Genomic DNA, 20,459 nt, shown 5'->3' with positions numbered 1-20,459 from the left:
ATCGGCATGAAGAAAGGCTTCACAGAGTAGAACATTCATCACTTGTCACTCGATTGTATTGGTATCACTTCGATCATCGTCACTCTAGCGTAAGACAGACAGTTCTGACAGAAACATTATTATGTGTTCTGTAAAGTTTCTTGCGACAGGATGTGGCCTCAGCAAGGTAAGTAGTCTGGTTCCTGAACAGAATACATTATCAAATTGGTGTTTCTTTTCCTCGGCACAGTGTATGAATTGGTCGTTCCTACATGTCTAGTGCAGTGTTCCGCAACCGGTGTGCCGTCACAAGGTGAAAGGTGTGACGCGAACTTTTACGTATTGTAAGAAATTAATAGTCGCCTGTGTGCAGCTACGTAGGCGCACATAGTCGCCTGTGTGCAGCTACGTAGGCGCACATATCACATTGAAGGCATGAGTAAAATTACTGTATTTACTTTAATAGTAATAGAAGTGTATTTTCTACACTCTACAATGAATTAAAGTTCATTAATTGTTAATAAATGCACGAGTCGATTTCTGTTTAATGATAATAAAATAACAATATAATAATATTATAGTAATAAGTTGATCACGTTACGTATTTATATTAATTGTCTGATATCAAGCGCTTTTGAAGGGAATAACATTTTGGTGTGCGGTGTTGAGTCATGGATACTTCATGATATATCGCGAGTAGAAAAAGATTGCGGAACACTGGCCTAGTGTATTCTCAATGATTTTAACCATCAGAATTATTATAAGTTCGACCATATGTTTAAATACTGTACCTACATATCTTAGTTCCTTTATTATTAAGAAACTCTTTCCACTAGCTATAATACGCTAAGACAGCCTACAAAAAGGAATTCATTGTGAATACACAAACCCTTTTAGTGGTAAACAAAAAAAAAAGAAAGTAGATTCTGAAGGGCTCTGACGATAGTGGATGACACAGAGAATTACTGGGTTTTTGGACTTTTTCCATCGTCTGGAATTCTAGGAAATAGAAAACACGACGTTTCGGAAACTTGATCTGTTTCCGTCTACAGGTGACGAAAGAAGGCACCTAGTCAATTTGGTCCATTAGAAAGAGTCCAGTGATTGAGATTAGTTCTAAACGCGCGAACAAAATTATTTCATAAATTAGGTTTCACTTTTATTTTCCAGAAAATATCTTAGGATTTAACTTATACAAGAAATTTGGGCCGCGCCATAGCTCAAGATGTTAGGGCTTCCCACCGCGGCGGCCCGGGTTCGATCCCGGGTCTGGTCACGTGGGATTTGTGGTGGACAATGTGGCGCTGGAGCAGGTTTTCTCCGAGTACTTCGGTTTCCCCCGCCAATCTTCATTCCACCAATTGCTCCACAATCACCCTCACCTATCATCTGGGGCTGGTACAATAGGCCAGAAGTGGCCGCAGTACAAGGGACTTAGTCCCACCCCACTAGCAATAAAAAAATTGCAAGAAATGACATATGTCTTTATTTCGAGCAATGTACTGAAAGAGGTCTAGATTATGGATCTTTCCTCGCCAAATTCTTTCAATTTACATATATTTGTAAGAGGTCTTTCATTAGGAAGTTCCGTGGGCAACTTTTTGATTTATATATAACAGAACATACTCGTTAAAACAGAGAAATTAACGATAGCTAGTCTGCTTCAAATCCTTGTGTTTGTGCTCCGAGGGTAGCTGATATAAGTATTTCCAAACTTTATGTTTCAAGTACGGGCGTATTTACAGAATATGTGGTACCTGATTAGAAGCAACTGCCTTGAAAATAAAGAGCGTAGAAATGCCAGCAAACAAACGTTGTATTTCCACTTAAAATCACGTCATTAACCACGTGGCGTTATCACATGCATTTATAGCTGCAATCATGTTACTATCGTCTTCTTTAAATAGCCTTGAACGCGAGACAGAAGTTCATCAGACGTGCTCACTTTCATTCTAAAGTAATTAAAAGACTCTGAAGGATCCTCTCGTAGGGGTGTGTACAATATGTAGAAGTGACCATCGCACTGTCTCACAGAGTTTATGGGATAAACCCACCGTTTTGTCTTCCTTGCTTTTAAATATAAACAAACAAGAGAGGCGAATGCTACGCTTTCTTCTGGCTCCATTGCAAACAAAACGTTACACACGGCATTGTGCAACTGTGTGGTGTCCTCAGCAACGTCCGTCATAAAGTACGTGCGTTGAAACTGACGTACTTCGTTCGCTCGTGTGGCCCCAGCCGTAGTAACAATGACGCACAGCGCATCTGTTTATGTAAGGGTCGGCCTAAAGATGGTTAATCGCCCAGCAATTGTAGAAGAGGAAATGTTTCAGCAAAATTTATGATGTGAAATTGACTAGGAAACAATCTGGTGTTACCTTTGTGTACTCCCAGTGCCATTAAGCACTGCAGGTGCTGTACAGGGACTTCCTGCCTACATGTAATGGAGTTACACCCTTCCACCATACGTCACGAAGCATCGTAAATCCTGCAAGTAGGTTGCTCCGACTTTCCTTTTATGCAGTGCTAGAGGGCCTAGCTAATTCTGACGTGGGTTACACGCAAACATCCGGGTTTATCATATCTTCATAACATTCCCGTCGTGCGTCACCAATTCCAATTCTGCTATTGAAGAATAAATGTTTTGTTCATTGTTTAATATTCCACACATTTGCTTCTAGTTTCTTGATACCTCAAGTCGGGTTGAAGCTTACCATAAGTGAAATTTTCACTTTTACAAATTTCAATGGAATTTTCAGGTGCCATTTCTTTACATTTCACTTTATAATACATGTTGTGGTTGTTGTTGTTGTTGTTATTATTATTATTATTATTATTATGTATGCCTATTTATTATTACACACAAGGGGGACCAAATAACTGTAAAAAATGTAACAGAATTTTCTTCCTCGTGTGGTTCAAATCGTGTAATTAATTTGTAATGAAGCAATTTGAGAAGTTGGTATCCTAACCAAATCCTGTGATTCAAAATTCAGGTCTACACATGACATCATATTCCACAGTACAGGCTGCGTGGCAGAGACGAGAAATGGTTATAAAATTTTTGACGAGAACCGTAAAAGAACAGACCACTAGGAAGACATGGGCGCGCCAGGATAATATTAAAATGAATCTTAAATTGGTGTGGATGATGGACAGGAGCAGGAGAAACATCAGTAATTGGGTGTTGTGAACATGATAATGAAATTTCAGGCGCCGTAAATTTCGGGAAATTTAGTGACAATCTAAGTGACCATTATCTTATCAAATTATACGGTATGGAGTTATACAAATTATGAGTAGCATCCGGTATTCTTCATAGGAACCCTCAAATTCTTACAAAGTCTTCAATGGCACTTCGTTTCTGTGGAATGTTTAACGACGTTGTTCGTATCTAGGTTCTACGGCATTGAATGATAGAATGACGAAAGTGGGATTTGAAAGGAAGCTATCCCAGCCTAACCGAGGTAGTAAACCTGGCATTTACCTGGAGAAACTGAAAAAAAAAAACGAAAAATTATTAGTCAAGACAGCCGGTGCCCCAGCCGGAAATCGAACTGAGCACCTCTCTACTAAAAGTCTAGTCTCTTATCGCTACGCCACCATCTCGGTAAACCACTTCGATTTTGTAGGTGTAAGTGATAATTCAGCCCACTACAAGGATCCTGTATTCCGGTTTCATACACGTATTTTTTTTATTGCTAGTGGGGTGGGACTAAGTCCCTTGTACTGCGGCCACTTCTGGCCTATTGTACCAGCCCCAGATGATACGTGAGGGTGATTGTGGAGCAATTGGTGGAATGAAGATTGGCAGGGGAAACTGAAGTACTCGGAGAAAACCTGCCCCAGCGCCACTTTGTCCATCACAAATCCCACTTACCCAGACCCCGGGATCGAACCCGTGCTGCCGCGGTGGGAAGCCAGAGACTAACCGCTTGAGCTATGGCGCAGCCTTTAATACACATAAGATCACAGATGGCCGATTTCTTCCGGCTCAAGGCAACTGAAAAAGGAAGACAGAGAAGCATCTCACCTTTCTATACATCTGATCAAAACATATCTGCAGAACATGACGACAATATGACGGACGCAATGATGTCGTCAGAGTTCTCCATTACAACTTTGGGTAACGTGGCAACTGCAGTTTCGTACATAACTTCACACAACTTCCTGAATGTTATGGATTTTAATGAATGAAGGGACTGGATACGTCGGGGTTGTAATTAAGAACAAAATATTTCAAATAAATGTGTCATAATTTATTCTTTTTGTCATTTATTCACCACAGATTTGAAAAAAAAACAACTAAAAAGGTAACAATTAAAATACACTTGTCGGTATTATGTATTTTTGAGAATTACAAAGAGACTATAATGATTATTAAGTGGGATAAAAATGAAACTGGACTAGCTATGACACATACAGTAGTCACATTTCGTTCATGACAGACTGTAAGCACCAAATTAAGTGGCAAACTGTATGGAAATATAGGAAAATAGTTTCACAGTAATCAACTCAGGGGCTGGTTCACACCATACTTAAATAAAGACATCATACTTAATAACAAGCTCAAACAACACCAAAGCTGAAGTGGGCAGAGCAGTACTATGCCTACCGAAAGAAATGAATGTCACTGCACCAATCACTCAAATGTAGCTCTATAGCAGAAAATCTTCCGAATTTTGAATTGCAATATGACCAAATGTTAGAACTTTGTAGATAAAAGAACCAATTAAAATCATATATAATTTCATGGTAAAGTAAAATCATGTTATGTAAGGTATTAATTAGGCCAGTCCTAACATACACATCACAAACATGGGCATCTGATGAAAAAGCTCTTGTTATCTTTGAGAAAACAGTTTTAACATTCATGTATGTGTCAATCAAAGAGAACAATGACTGGGGAACTAGGTGCAGTGATGAAGTGTAATTCTTGTATGAAGGTATGGATATTATAACCTTTATAAAAGTGGTTAGGTTGAAATGGGTTGGTCATGTTGTTCGAATAAACCAGCAACGACATGCGAAAAGAATTCTTAATGCCAAACCAGAAGGCAGAAGAGCAACTGAGATGTGTCGATGGACCGGACAAGACTGGACAATGTTAAAGCTCAGGAGGAAAGAAGCTGGAAAGAACGGCCAGCAACAGGAAAAATCTGGCAGAATCTTCTACCGAAGGCTACAGCCCAAAAACGTTGTTTTGCAAATGATGATAATGAAGATATACTAATATACTGGTTGAGATTTTCTTCTACAGATGTGTCCTTCATATAATGCCAATTAAGAACACACGCGAAAATAAACTAGGCACGTCTTTCAGAATGGTGTAGTTATAATCCCTTTATTTTAAGTGTGAAACTACTAATTGGTATAAGACGGACAGAAGATCTTGTACAGTCTGCATACCTAACAGCATATCAATTAGTGCTAGTTGTCATCTCTACCAATGAGTCATACATACCTCTCCTTCACAAACACTAGCAAACACTCCGACCACAGAAATGAACTTTCAGATTTTCTAAACAGTAACACTCATTAGTCTTACAGTTTGAAGATCACATCTTTTGTACCAATAACAAGTGACAACCGTGAAGGTTACTATCTTCTGAGATGTGACACCATGCATGAGTATCTTGGTAAGCAGAACCGATGTCTGCAAGGAACAAGCTCCAGCCATCTTCTGACTCCTCTACTCTGAAGATGGAGGCAGTAGGTTCCTCCGAAATGTTGGTACGTATCTACCAAACGACATGGCGTCACATCCCTTTATAGTCACCGCTGTCTGAGCCTTCATCCCACAACTGTCAACAACTTTCAGTGACAGCAACTGGAGAAATGTAGATTGTCCACGTAACAAACATGTTTTATTTATTACTGAATGTTGTTCTCTGCTCTTTTAATTTCCAACATAAATCTGTCATACGCTGCAGGTACCTTGTCTTAATGTATCTATCCACTATTTAAGTAATGCCTTTTTCTAAGTGGTATTACCAGCCACAATTTATATAACACTGTAAACAGGAATTGAGCAGATTCAATAGAAAGTGTGTACACATACTATTCTCGTAGGTACATAAATAGTTTTAGTCATTATTTTGTAATCTGAGAAAATTAAAAGCATTTTCAGATTCAGTATCTTAAGGGAAACCAGAGTTTGGATGAAGTACAGTTTAAAGCTTCAGAAAAATGTATTGAAATTAAACCATGATATCAGAGAATACATAGATTAACAGTTCAGATTTAATTTAAAATACATATAATCTACATGAAGTCTTCAGTCCATTGCTTTAACATCTGTTAAGCAAGTGTCAAAAGATAATATCGACATCAAGATAAACCATGAAATTCCAATATTAATCTGGATTAACTTTATTTGTGTGTGTTTAACATAAATCTGACGTCAATGCAGTATACTGCAGTTAAGAGCCAACATATTGGTTTAGATTTTGAGCTTAGATATTGCAGGGATTTTAACATGTAAAGTAATAATATGTGTTGTAAAATAATAAGGGTGCAAAGGTGACAATATTTTCCTTGTGTTTAATCAAGCACCTCGCCATGAAGATGTATGAGAGAGTGAAGTACAGCTCCACTATTCGCAACCTGGGCACCAGATGGGGGTGAGTGGTCAGCATCAAGCTCCAGCCCCATTACCATTGCATAGAAGGCTGGTTGGGCTCCCACAGCCGGTCTGGAAACTGCGGAGAACAATTTCTTGCTCCTGCCGGGAGCTCAGCTAACCACCCCAGAGCCCATAAAAAAAAAATCCTTGCAAGTGCCAAAAAATGAAATAAATATTCCTTAAACATAAACTGCCTGCTGCCAGTCATTTTCAGGATGTTAATGAAACACTCGCATGTAATTTTGATTTCGTTATAAAAATAAAAAAAAAAATTCAACGAAGAACTGAATATATTATGGTAACTATATTAATAATTTTAAATGAGTAAAATTCGTACTCTAAATTTCATCAAAATAAAACATTAAATATAGTATTGATAGGCAATAAGGTATGAGTTATCTGCATCTTACTGAGCTTTCTAAGTAACAGAGATCTCGTTCGGTACATTAAGTTGCTGCAACGTGAAGAGAACAGAAACTGGAGGAACTCTGAAGGCTGATTTAACAGTCGGAAAGGTGTTGCACAATTAATCTGCAAGAGTGGTGCAGGCGAGAACGTTTTGTGGAATGTGATTACGAATCAGACAGAGGACGTCCAACAGCCAGTGACAACGTCCTTCCCTTCCTTACAGCAACAGTAACCAGTAAAGAATATTGAAGGTGCACTGACAAATGAGAAAACTTTGTCAATAAAGGTTTAAGCTTTGAAGATATTCAATTACAGAAGTACAAAACTGACCATTCAGTTAAAAGTTTACTTTTAAAAAACATCTAACTCTTATAACAAAAAGAGATTGATGGCTACTTTAATATTTTTCTGTTTTTATTTAGATGTACTGCATGGATAATGGCCATATAATAATGTAAGTAAATGGACAGTCATAATTTATGGAACACAATAAAAATGTAAATAATATTCTGAACTTTGGTTACACATAACAAATTACAGTATATAAAACAAATATACATTACTTACATGAATTGTGTGCACCTTGTCAAATAAATAGCATGCATATTATTTTTACAGGGCCCCAAAAGATGTCATGCACCCTCCTTACATCAGCACGTAGCTCACTGGGACTCTTTATGACGTAGAAGCTGTTGGTCATTTTCTTAAGAATATGCAGTTATCCTGAGTCATGTAAATCACACCACCTATACAAAAGGATCACTGTTCTTTGCACATTCTGTTTACTGTACATTATGACTCTCTCTTTATCAAACATAAACAATGTACAATACACATTCTTTATCGCCCATTCATGCAACATCTCTAATTATGTACATTAGCATTACAAAAATGTCTTCTGTTCCCTAACCCGTCTTTGATAACTTCCTTGGCCACATAACTTATTAGGGCAGGATGAATGATCGACCTTGTCCGTGTCTCTTTGCTATAAAGCTATGGAATCGTGTTGGCTCCATATCAGCGTATCATGCCGTGAAGTTCTTCTCTGCCCGAAGGAGTTCGAGCACCGACGCCAATGCTCATGGATGCATACCAGACGCGGCACCTAGACGCTGTCCATATAGAGTGTATGGGGAGAAGTAGGGTGGTATTCCGGGGTGGGGGTGAAGCGGAAATCCTAAGGATGAGGCCGCCGAAAGGGAGGGCGGTAGCAGTGGAGGCTTGCTGTAGGGATGATACCTGGCCGTGGCAAGGGGACTGAGCGGTGGCGTCGGGTACGTTCTGTGAAAGAGCGGGTGAGTTGGTGTGAGTCCTGGCGGGCTTAGTAGCGACAGTGCCGTGGCACTGGAGTCGGAGGCCGACGTGGTGAGGTTAGTATGGGTTCGCAGGTGCTGCAGCAGCTCCTCCGAGTTGGAGAAGCGTTTCCCGCAGTAGGCCGCGTCACCCGCGATCCAGCTGCAGACGTATGGCAGGTGAGAGGCGGCTGCCAGAGCAGCCAGCTGAGCATGGGCGTAAGCTGCAGCCGCAGCTGGGTTATGGTGGCCTTGCAGGAAGCTGCCGGACTTACCGGCTGCCGCAGCGCTGGCGTGATCACACTGGGCGCAACCTCCCGGACAGGGACCCGCTGCCGCACCAGAGACCGGAGTCTTGCCTCCCGAAGCCGCAGCGGCTGCGGCACCCGACGCGGCTAGGAGATGAGAACTTAGTTGACAGCCCGTGCAGTACGGGTCGCGACAAATGGGCACCAGCGTGTCTGCCCCCGACGGGGTCTTCATTCGCGCGTAGCCGATGTATGGGTTGAGGCCGGGCTTGAGGTGCTGATGGTGCGGTGACATGAGGCTGCTCGCCATCACATCCATGGGAAAATGAGTTCCAGGTGCGGGGTAACCTCCAAGGTAAGCCGCCGTCGATACTGGAAGCCCCGTGCTGGGCTTGAATGTCCCCAGGGGGATGTCTTTGAGGGCGGGATCTGCTGAAGCCGGTAACAGACTCGGTGTGAATCCAACCTTGGCGTTCGCTATAGGGCTGGGCACTGTGCGAGACACAGTAGTGCTTTCGCCCGAGCCCGCCTTCGTTGTCACAGCGGCAGAGTCCACGGTTTGACCGGCGCTAGATGATGGCGTCGCTGATGACGTGGCCGGCGTCTTGCGGCCTACACCAGCAGGTGATGACCTAGGCGAGGACGCGCTATGATTGCTACTACACCTACCGCTATTAGAGCCTGGTGTATTGTTATTACTTTTGACAGACGATACCGGGGTCCGAACACGGCTTCCTGAAGACGCCGAGCCTCCCCTCTCCTCCGGAGATCCTGTCTTGTCCCTTGTACATGATTCATAGGGCTTGAAACTGGACTTGACAACCACGTCGCATACAGAGTTGCTGCCAATGGAGGAAGCTGGTGAGGCCTTCTCTCGAGAAGTGTCTGCCTTGCTGTTCTTCGTGGGCTTCTCAAGCGGTGGGATCAGTGGTTTGGAGTTTGGAGAATCGGCTCCTATCTGACTGCATGTCTGAGCTAGCAGAGCCAATGGACTCTTCTTCGCATCGAGCTGGAACACACAAAACGGCCTTCTTAAACATATAATGAAATTAAACGGAACATGATTTAACATTTAGAGGATAAAATTTTCTCAAGAATGAACTTCATTAGTAGCAGACATTGCCTGACACGTCTGTGTGTGTGTGTGTGTGTGTGTGTGGTACAGACGGTATAGCTTCATCTGTGAAACGGAGCTATGTTATCCGGCGTGTATTCAGAAACAGGTACAACAATTCACAAAATATATGCGGGTTTGCTGCGGACATTTTCATTAATTTACTTCTCTTCTGGCCGTGTCACAACTTGACAACTTTATACTTTCCTTCATATCAAGAGAGAGAGAGAGAGAGAGAAGCTTACAAAAGCTCTGCTACTAAGCCTCAGGTTTTCTACGTCATTTCTTCCCTTCACCTGTTGTACCCAGAGACACAAAAGAACATGTAAAAACATTATGGATACAGCGTTTCAAATTCAGCAACGAAATTGCCTTTTGTACTTGTCGGTTCTACAAACTTTCGTGGCATCGTGGTGGTTGACATCACGGGCCCTGTTCGAATTTACTAAAAACCCTGTATGATATAATACAATAGATTTTCAAAAATACTGCCGCAACCTAGGTGTCAGAAATAATTATGATCATAGCATATAAACATAATGACATATTGTAACATAAATTGCGGCACACTGTACACTGTAGTACTGACAATGAAAGCAATCACATCCTGCACGAGCTACTGGTACTGTTACTGGTAATGGTACTGCTGCTAACTAATTAACTGCATGGAGCTGAGTCATTCTTGAGAAGCCATCAGTTGCACAGCTACTCAAGAATTTCATAACATTTCATGAAACCCGATGATTCATTACCATGTCCACAAGATCCCGCCACTGATACCTATCCTGAACCAGATTAATTCAGTTCACTCCACTCCACCATATCTCTCTAAGATCCATCTTAATATTATCCTCCCTCATACGTCCAGGTTTTCCTGGTGGTCTCTTTCCTTGTGGCTTTCCCCCGAAGCCCTGTATGCATTCCTCTTCGCTCCACATATGCTGCATGCCCTGCCCATCTCCCCATCCTTGTCATTCTAATTACATATTTAGCAGATAAGAAAAGAGGTTAAAAAAAGTAAAGCTATCCCTGTAACAGACCGTGAAGGCCCATAGGGTTGTGAGACGTTGAGGGTCCCACATTATCTAGACAATCGGCTCAAAGATGGCGTATAGGTTGTCAGCCTTACGCGCCGACCGCGCTTTACTCCCCAGGAAAATTATTTAATTCCTGGTACTCATTTCTGTTAGAGGGTGAGCCGACCCCAGGGCCATAGTGCGGCTGGAAGGATTAGGTCAATTGAAAGAAATCAATGACTTCATCGGGACTTGAACCCGCGACCTTCCGGCTTGAAGCATAGTGCCTCAACCAACTACGCTACCGCGTGCCCAATTTAGCAGATAAATTTCAATAATACTTTAATACAAAAAAAACGGTACAGTTCCAGCGTGAGAGTATTCTGTTAATAAGCCACAAAGTTAGTTACACAATGTCAGCTGTGATCACTATTTCGTAACAGTGATTTAAATGCAAAGAATTACAAGTGGGCTTCATGTCACTTAGGAGACCGGGATATCTCAGTCGGTATAGCGAAGGGATAGGGGCTGGGAGACTTTGGTTAGATTCCCGGCATAAGCAAGATTATTTTGTGGCATATTTGCTAAAATAAGAACTGTGAATCCAGCAGGCAGCCGTTGCTATGGAAAGGCTCTATAAACGCCGGTTGCTAGGAAATATATTCGTAACACGCAACAATGGAGTAACCTGGAAGTGGCGTTCTCTACACTGTCCGTGCCATAGCTACCTGACGCAACAGTAACAGTGGTGTTTTCTATGCTGTCTGTGCCGAGTCTATATAACGAGGGGCAGTTGCAATTACGCATCTTGAGACGGCAGTGAGAAGAACAGGAGTTTGGTGTGAGATGGCCGCCACTCTGGGAGTTTGTTGTGAGACAGTTGCCGGCCAATAATGCCACGAACACGGAAGCTGAAGAAGCTACAGCATTGAAGCCGTTACCAGGCGACAACCGGTGACATTACATCAGACTGAGAAGAGTTAGTGCGTGCTGTAGTGAACTGCAGTGTGTGTGAATCAGCGATAGCGCTATAGTTACTTGTAGTTATGTTGTGTAAGAGTGCAATAAATCCAATTACGAATCAAAACCTCATATACAGTCATACTCAATCACGTGACAATATTCTCTGTTCCACAGTGTACAGACTGTCTCTAGGACCCACCCCCTCCTCCTCACTAATGAGTGAGGGGATAAACCGGCCGGGCTGTGAAGTCATCTCCATCTCTAGTGTCGAGGTCAAGAATTGTGAAGCTACATCTCCACTCCCCCATACGTGTTCATGGCATGGTGTTTAATTAAATACAGGGACAACTTTACCACTGCTTTCTTACGTTCACTTTAGTTTCTTGCAACACACACGTGCACACGTTAGAGTAACCTAGTTGATACTTACATGATATATTCCCTGATATACAACAAAGTCAAACNGTCGAGGTCAAGAATTGTGAAGCTACATCTCCACTCCCCCATACGTCTTCATGGCGTGGTGTTTAATTAAATACAGGGACAACTTTACCATTGCTTTCTTACATTCACTTTAGTTTGCTGCAACACACACGTGCATACGTTAGAGTAACCTAGTTGATACTTACATGATACTCGTATATTCCCTGATATACAACAAAGTCAAATACAATATTTTCTTCTCAATTTACGGCAAGTTTATGTTGAACTAGATTAATTTACACGAAAATCGTTTAATAGTTTAGTCCTCTAAGTTATAATGGTTATTTTTCTTCGTCTTAACTCTTATACTGAACTAAATAAACTAAATTCCGTGCCTTTTAGTCCGCAAGCGAAGTATACAGACCGAGCAACCGCCACTTTTCAGCGAAGTTAGTGCCAACTTTTGCAGATAGAGTGTGTGGCGTGGTCAGCGCAACGGATTCCCACGGCCGTTAGTCTCGGTTTTCTACATCCTTATACTGAAGTAACCTATTTATGGTTTTGTGATAAAATAACAAAATTTAAGTACACGTCAAATAGAATGGTATTCTGGGCAGTAACGCCGTGCAGTTCAGAGAAACCGGTGTTTCCGAGGAATATTCATCCTCCATCTTCAGGACCGAAAAGTAAGCCAAGCAAACATCATCAGAAGCAGCAGAAGTTGAGCTGGCCTTCTATTCGACCCTGGAGATAGAGGTAATATATTCCTCCGAAACGTCGCGCTCTCTCCGAACTACACGGTGTTACAACCCAGGAGAGCGTATTATTCTGTCACCGCTGTGAGAACCTCAAATCCAGTTTATTCCTTTATGTATTTATTTACTTACGGCTTATTTATCGACGCTAACTTGGACTACATTAGGTCGAATGGTATGACGGTCATTGGAGGATAAGACTGTGGCTCAGTCCGAGATACTTTCGGGGCATCTTTCTGGAGAAACTGAGGTCTCTGTTCGATAGGTAACGATGGTATTTCTCTTTGGGGGTAAAGCAGCCGAAGCGTGAAGCTTACCACTCATTATCTAGTTCCGAGGTCAAGAATGCATGGAGCTATTCCTCCACTCCCTCATACATATTCACAGCGCACTACTTAATTAAGTACAGGACCTTTATTCTTTGCCATTACAGCGGTCCCACAGTTCTCTATACAGCCATATACAGAAGCGTTCTAGAGCCACTGTATTCAAGACCTTTATTTAAAAAAAACCAGAAGATATATTATGGCAGTTTAAAACCAATATACCTCTCCTAAATCTTGCCACAGAAGATTCTGAATCATTCAGTAGCTAGATTCCAAGCATTCCAAAACGTTCGAATACAAGAAATGGTGCACAGTTAAGGAAATTAATATAATTGGACTATAAATTTTCTTGTCTTTGTTCCGGCAGAAAATGTATGCAGTAGGTCCTTTCGGTTCGCTACTATCTGTTTCACAATAAATAATCCGGTGGTTGGCGGTTGTCTTTTTCCGATGAACACACACATACACACACACAGGCATTTTAACCCAACCACCAGGAGCCCGAGTCTTAACAGGCATCTGACAATCCGCATCTAGGAGTAAATCAGTGTTATTTATTAGACCAACCTGAAACTACCTGATTCAAAAATCTAAATAAAGTCGCAAAACTCAGCATGTATTAATCAACCTCATCTGTAGACTTAGACCGTTGTCTGTAGCAGGTAACGTTACGAAGCCGAAATACTCTTATAAATATTATACTTCTAGTTTAAAGGGATTACAGGCATAGTCACAGCCGGTCACGGTAGCCGAGTGGTCTAAGGTATGCACTGTCTTCGCTCGCTCGGAAGCCGGGATCGTGGGTTCGAATCCCACAAAGCCATGGATGTTTGGTATGTGTATATGTTTATTCTGTGTTTAGGTAAAGGCCTTGCGACGGGCTGATCACTTGTCCAAGGAGCAAGAGAAGAGAGAGAGAAGAAAGTTACAAATAATGCACATTTAACATTAACGTAATTTCATACAAAATTTCACATGTCAAACAAACCTACAAAAAAAAACTGACGACTTCTTGCAGTGTGCTGTCTTGCTTTGTAACAGACAGACCTGTTTTTATTTGCAGTAATTTAACAAGCAACTGAAAATCAGTGGTCAGGGTCCAAGGGGGGCTCTAGAGCCAGTGAGAAAAACAAAAACAGGCAGTCATACAAAGAGAAATCATATTGCACTAACACTGTATTGGCCACTTTCCATTTTCCAAGAAGTGTGTAATATACGCGACATTTTCAGAGTAATTCAACTTCGGCCTCTTCGCCTCTGCAGGTAAATTACATAATGTTATACATGAACAAATGTTATTCTTCGGCTAACACAATATTATTTTATTTCAAGATTAATGCGACGGCTGGTATCGAACCTGGGACTTTCTGAATACTACGCTAATATATTAACCATCATATTTATGAAACACTAAATCATGTATTGGTATTTTCTCGTTGCGTTGTGCACCTTTGTAGTTCATACTAAATTTAAACATCTTATCAAGGCGCGTCTTAACATAGCAGAGGTGTTATTTATTTGCTTAACTTAACATGACTGAGAATTCCACGTCTCGATATCAGAATGTCATACTCTAGGACCATGGATTGGGCNCATTAACCATCATATTTATGAAACACTAAATCATGTATTGGTATTTTCTCGTTGCGTTGTGCAACTTTGTAGTCCATACTAAATTTAAACATCTTATCAAGGCGCCGTCTTAACATAGCAGAGATGTTATTTATTTGCTTAAGTTAACATGACTGAGAACTCCACGTTTCGATATCAGAATGTCATACTCTAGGACCATGGATTGGTTAAAATTATCAATGTTCTGACTGATCGAACAGCCATGAGGGTAACAGTCTTATGGTGAAACATATTAGGTTTACAATTATGTTAAATTAAGTAAAAGGTAAAAGGTAAACTTTCCCTGTGCTTAACTAATTAAGCACTACTCCATGAAGGCGTATGGGGGAGTAGATGTTTAGATCCACATTTTCCTGACCTCGGTACTCGTTGGAGGTGAGTGGTCAGTTTCACGCTTCGACCGCTTTACCCCCGGTAAAGGAAGCTTGGTGGACCCTAAAACCGGTATGGAAGACGTGGAGACAAGACACCTCTTGTCGTCCTGCGTGCAGCCAGTGGCTGTACCGAATGCACCATCCTGGTTCCCGTGTTAAACTAAGTAACTAAATGATACCTCATGTTGTAGTATGACGGGGCCTTTGCAAGCTACTTAGTTAGTTAGTTAGTTAGTTATTGGAGAGGGTGGGTTTCCCCATGCACTTAGACCTGCATTGGTCCATTGTGCTTCCCTCTATGATTTCTACCAGTCTCTATATCCTACCGGTACTGGTGCTTACCATCAGTCCCGCCCAGCCAGCGAGACCGGCTCTACTAGCTGAGAGGTATCTATAATGCTTCCCCCATCTACCAGAGGTATTAGAGACTGCTGTTGGGCGGGAAACGTCCGTAATTTTGGCTCAGTGACCTCCTTTGGAGACATGAGGTTCTTTTACGTGCCGTAAAGCTACGACACGGGACCCACGGCTTAAAGTCCCTCCCGGAGGACTTGTTCCCTGAATTTTTCCGCCCTTAAAAATTCGACGACCTCCGCCGGGTATTTGAACCCGCGTACTACGAGTCATGAGGTGGGAACGTTACCTCTAGACTACGGAGGCCGCTTACAAGCTACTTAGATTTGTTCATCCCTGTTAAAGAGATCGCATTTGATAGGCCGTAGGTTGTCTGAAAATAATTCGTGCTGGCTCGTCCTTATTCCTGCATTCTCAGTGTCTATTTCTACATCATCATCATCACGAACTTAGTCGTCAATGAGGTTACAGTTTAAATCTGTTCTCTTAATCCCATCCCACGCCTTCCTTTCTCGTTCTCTAGGACTACAATCCCATATCTATAGCGACATATGGCAGTGGTTAGCAACCTGGAAACCGCACTCCCTGGACGACCGTGAGCAGGTTCCGGGTATGGGCAGTTGAAGTCACGAGAGACGAATCGACTTGTAATATGAAATTCATTTGAAATCATTTCTTTTTGCTGCAGTTAATCATCTCTTCCAAAAGAACATTACAGAATTGTTACTCCAGTTGTTAAACATAATACAACAATTGCATTTGAATATTTATCGGCATTGGTGATTGCCAAATTAGGAGCACCACGCAGCATCTTCACTTGTTACATTTTGGTATGGTACTTACTGTGAGTCAGTCAACAATAAACACCAATGTAAATACCCGTGCAAAGTGTTACATTTGTCAGTGCCAGAATCCAGGAGGCATGAGGGTTATATGAAGACCAAAATGGAGGTACACGACAAACTTTTGGTAACCGCTGGTATACGGTGTTCCTCCATTCGTGATCTACGTTAAAACAGCAGATTCTTATTTTGTTGTATTTTACCATTTCGGAAAATAGCCCCTAAGTCTCGTATACCAGCAACTCCGCCTCTCTTCTTATGCAGGAGAGATGAAATAACATTTAAAAAGCTCAAGAATTTAATTTTGTGTAACTGTATAAGATTTTGATCTCTCTTTGTTATTGTCCCCTTTCACTGTCATACATTAGTGTGGACAGTGCCATAACTTCTGTATAATTTATGTGGCTGTCCTTTCTTACTTTCCATTTCAATGTCCTATTTCTAGATACCATATTAAAGGAAAGTTATGATAAGTTTTCATAATTAAACGGCCCACACTTTTACAGCAACTCTGATATAAACGTTGGCCATTATAACGTTCAAAAGAAGGGGGAGCGGGGAAAAGCCGCAGATTATAAAAGAACAGAGCCAACCAGCACAACACGTATAACTGGCCGTGACATCTGAAACAGGACAGACACGTCCTTTCGTCAGGGAGGCCGTTTCACAAAGGCAAAACAGTAACTGTCCAGAACCAAGCTCGCCATGAGCCCCAGATGGGGCTGGGCACCAAGACGGACCAGTGAAGTGACTTTGATGCCGACAACGTAGTGACCGTCTCTTTCGCCTCGTCCACATATTCAGAATCTTGTTCTTCAATACGAGCTTATCCTATCTATGGTAGTACGTGTAGAAGCAGATACATTATCTGCTGGAAAACAAACCGAGAAACCAAAAATACCATCAAAATAGTCCGGATTCTCTGAAGTTCTGTGACGATGTTTCATTCATTACACCAATATGCCTAATACGTTGGACACTGTGAGGTATAAGGTTCTCGGAGCAGTAACTATGAAGAATACCGTCTCATGGGATGTGCACTCGTGCATTCTGGGAAATGTGCATTGACGTTTCGGTGGAACATACAGCCTCCATATTCGAGGTATAAGAAGACGTAAGGTGTTACATTTCTGGCTCTACTCCCGCGTTATCAGCCTTCTGATGATAATGTGAGACGAATAGAATGTGTCTTGTTACANTCTGACGATGGTGTATAACACACAGAGATATTGGGTTTTCGGACTTTATCCATCGTCCTGGTTTTTAACATAACTAAGAAAAACACGACGTTTCGGAAACTGGATCTGTTTCCGTCCTCAGGTGAGGGAAAACACCTATTCTGTTGGGTCCCTTAGAAAGAGCTAGCCTCAATCACTGGATCCAGTTTCCGAAACGTCGTGTTTTTCTTAGTTATGTTAAAAACCAGGACGATGGATAAAGTCCGAAAACCCAATATCTCTGTGTGTTATACACCATCGTCAGAATCCTATACTAACTACTAGTACTGTCCTCGTATTCCCGTCAAGATGCTAAAGAACGCCATGAAACGTTCGATCAGAATAACGGGCACGCGTCACGTCAGGAACTTCAGCGTTATACACGCCGCCAAAATAATTCTTCACTCTAATGGCATGCTAGTTGTTTACGCTTGTATCTAGACGTTTAAAGGCATCAGGCAGGAACTCTCATGAGACACTTCAAGTATAGAGAGCGGAGACCTTGCACTGTGCAAGCTCCAGGTCCCACTGGCCCGGTGGGTAACATCTGGTAAGGGTCCCTTCCCAGTGTTACCTAATCGCCAAAAGGTCTTCGTGTTTGAGGACGCAGCGCACTAACAAGCTCAACCCCTGCAGATGATGATGATGATGATGATGATGATGATGATGTAGGTAATTTTTTTTAATTCTCTTAGTGGGGGGTGGAGTCCAACTGGGTCCACTCTGCACGGCGGCCACTGATTGGCCTATTGTAGCCTGCCCCGGGTGATTATGATGGAGAATTTGGTGGAATGAAGATTGGCTGGGGAAATCGAAGTACTCGGAGAAAACCCGCCCCAGCGCCACTTTGTCCACCGCAAATCCCACTTGACCAGACCCGGGATCGAACCCGGGCCGCCGCGGTGGAAAGCCAGCGACTAACCGCTTGAGCTATGGCGCGGCCATGATGTAGGTATGTCAGTGTGTCAATGAATTCTCCAATATCCCTGAATAAACGAGACATGTTTTCTCACACTGTTGTGCGGGAATATATTAACACGTACTTTGGAACGTTGGCCATCATCCAATCTCACATGAATTTTTACTGGCAGAAAAACTCTTCAAAACAAGGAATATGTGAAAACATTCTTCAGCGATTTGCAGCACGGCTCGTAAGAAGTCGGATGCGTGTTGGAATGTCTTCCTTCATAGAGTCGCTAGTCTCTTTCGGTACTTCTTCGCATGGTATCGAACTTCGAATATCCTTCTCCTACTTTCTGGTCTAAAAGTTGTGGAATTTCTGATTCGTGACGATTGAATCACAAAACCTGATTCAGGAGGAAATTAAGAGGAGACTGAACTTGGGTAATGCTTGCTACCATTCAGCTCAGAAACCTTTGTCTTCTCGTATACTGTGTATAAACATAAAAATTAGAATATACAAAAATATAATTTTGCCTGTGGTTCTGAATGGATGCGAAACTTGGTCTCTGACATTAAGGGAGGAACATAGTCTGCGGGCGTTTGAGAACAGGGTGCTAAGGAGAACACTGGACTGAAGAGAAATGAAGTGACAGGAGTTTGGAGAAAACTTCATAATGAGCTTCATAACATGTACTCTTCGCCAAGTATAATTATAATGATCAAAGGAGGATGAGATGGGCAGGGCATGTAGCACGAACAAGGGAGGAAGAGGAGGAGGAGGAGAAGAAGAATGCATACGGGATATTGGTGGGAAAGTCAGAAGGAAAGAGATCACTAAGGAGACCAAGACGTAGGTGGGTGGAAAATACTACATTGGATCTTAGAGAGATAGAATAGGTTGGTACGGTCTGGCTCAGGATAGGGACCAGTGGAGGGCTCTTGTGAACCCGGTAACGAACCTTCTGGTTCCATAAAATGCTGGGAAATTCTTGAGTAGCTGCAGAATTTGCGGCTCCTCTAGAAGGGCTCAGAGTAAGTGACGTGTGAATCAAAATAGCAGCCAACGAAATTCGGCAATATGTTGTCCATATTTCCGTAAATTACCGAGATTTATTCAACTTTTATTTTCCTTTCATTCCTCGACGAGATCACTATGCTTTCTGTGGGGTGTCTACTTGTGTATGTCCCCTTACTTCAGACTTCTGAAGCAGCTAGCCGATGCTCACGAATTTTGTTGCGGTGTAACTGGCGATAACAACACAGTTGACTCACGAACATGTGAGGTGGGATCAGTACTAGCGACAGTATCTACGGTTCAGAAATGATGTATGGTAATAAATCTTGGAAAAAAGTGTGCAACTATTGTTCAGGTAGTATTTTAGAGTGTAAAACAATAAAATAATGGATGCATGATTTGCATACGACGTTTTCTCTTTGACAGCAGTAACTAACGAAATATTCGAGCCAGACATGTGAAATCTGGTATACAGATTAATCCTAAATACTGTATATCTACACACTACAGACCCATATGAAATAGTACGTAGTTCAAATACCTATTCAAACTTGGCAATGGTGCGAATCCCTGAAGTCATGTCCGACAAATTTAACATAGATATAATCTGTAGTGGTGAAACTTGGACACTTAGGGCAGTAGATCAGAAACACCCGGAAAGCTTCGAAATGTGGTGTTGGAGAAGGATGGAGAAGATCAGTTGGACCGATTATGTGAGAAATGAAGAAGTGTTATACAGAGTCAGTTAGCAGAGGAATATCCTACACGAAATAAGAAAACGGAAGGCTAATTGGATTGGTCATATCTTACGCGGTAGCTGCCTTCTAAAAGAAGTAACTGAAGGAAAGATAGATGGGGCGGATAGAAGTGACCAGAAGACGAGGAAGAAGACGTAAGAAGATGCTGGATGACCTTGGGGACAGAAGAGCATATTTTCATTTGAAGGAGAAAGCTCTAGATCGCATCAAGTGGA

The 20,459-nt window shown here is 42.0% G+C and overlaps 1 protein-coding gene across 6 annotated transcripts in view; it reads right to left on the bottom strand.

Annotated features, from left to right (window-relative positions):
- Positions 1–4,231: 4,231 nt before the first annotated feature.
- The window catches only part of LOC111865140 (zinc finger protein Elbow), a 1,021,422-nt gene continuing 1,005,194 nt past the window's right edge, over positions 4,232–20,459 (bottom strand). For all 6 annotated transcript variants that reach the window (XM_023852904.2, XM_033751700.1, XM_023852903.2 and 3 more), the window contains one exon: positions 4,232–9,561. In XM_023852904.2, the coding sequence (XP_023708672.1) occupies positions 8,092–9,561 (1,470 nt within the window). In that variant the 3' untranslated portion in view covers positions 4,232–8,091. The remainder of the gene's footprint in view (positions 9,562–20,459) is intronic.

The sequence above is a fragment of the Cryptotermes secundus genome, unplaced genomic scaffold, assembly GCF_002891405.2.
Source record: "Cryptotermes secundus unplaced genomic scaffold, Csec_1.0 scaffold92, whole genome shotgun sequence".
Taxonomy (NCBI): domain Eukaryota; kingdom Metazoa; phylum Arthropoda; class Insecta; order Blattodea; family Kalotermitidae; genus Cryptotermes; species Cryptotermes secundus.
The sequence above is the reverse complement of the archived record's forward strand: the minus strand, read 5'-3'. Positions and strand labels throughout refer to the sequence as shown.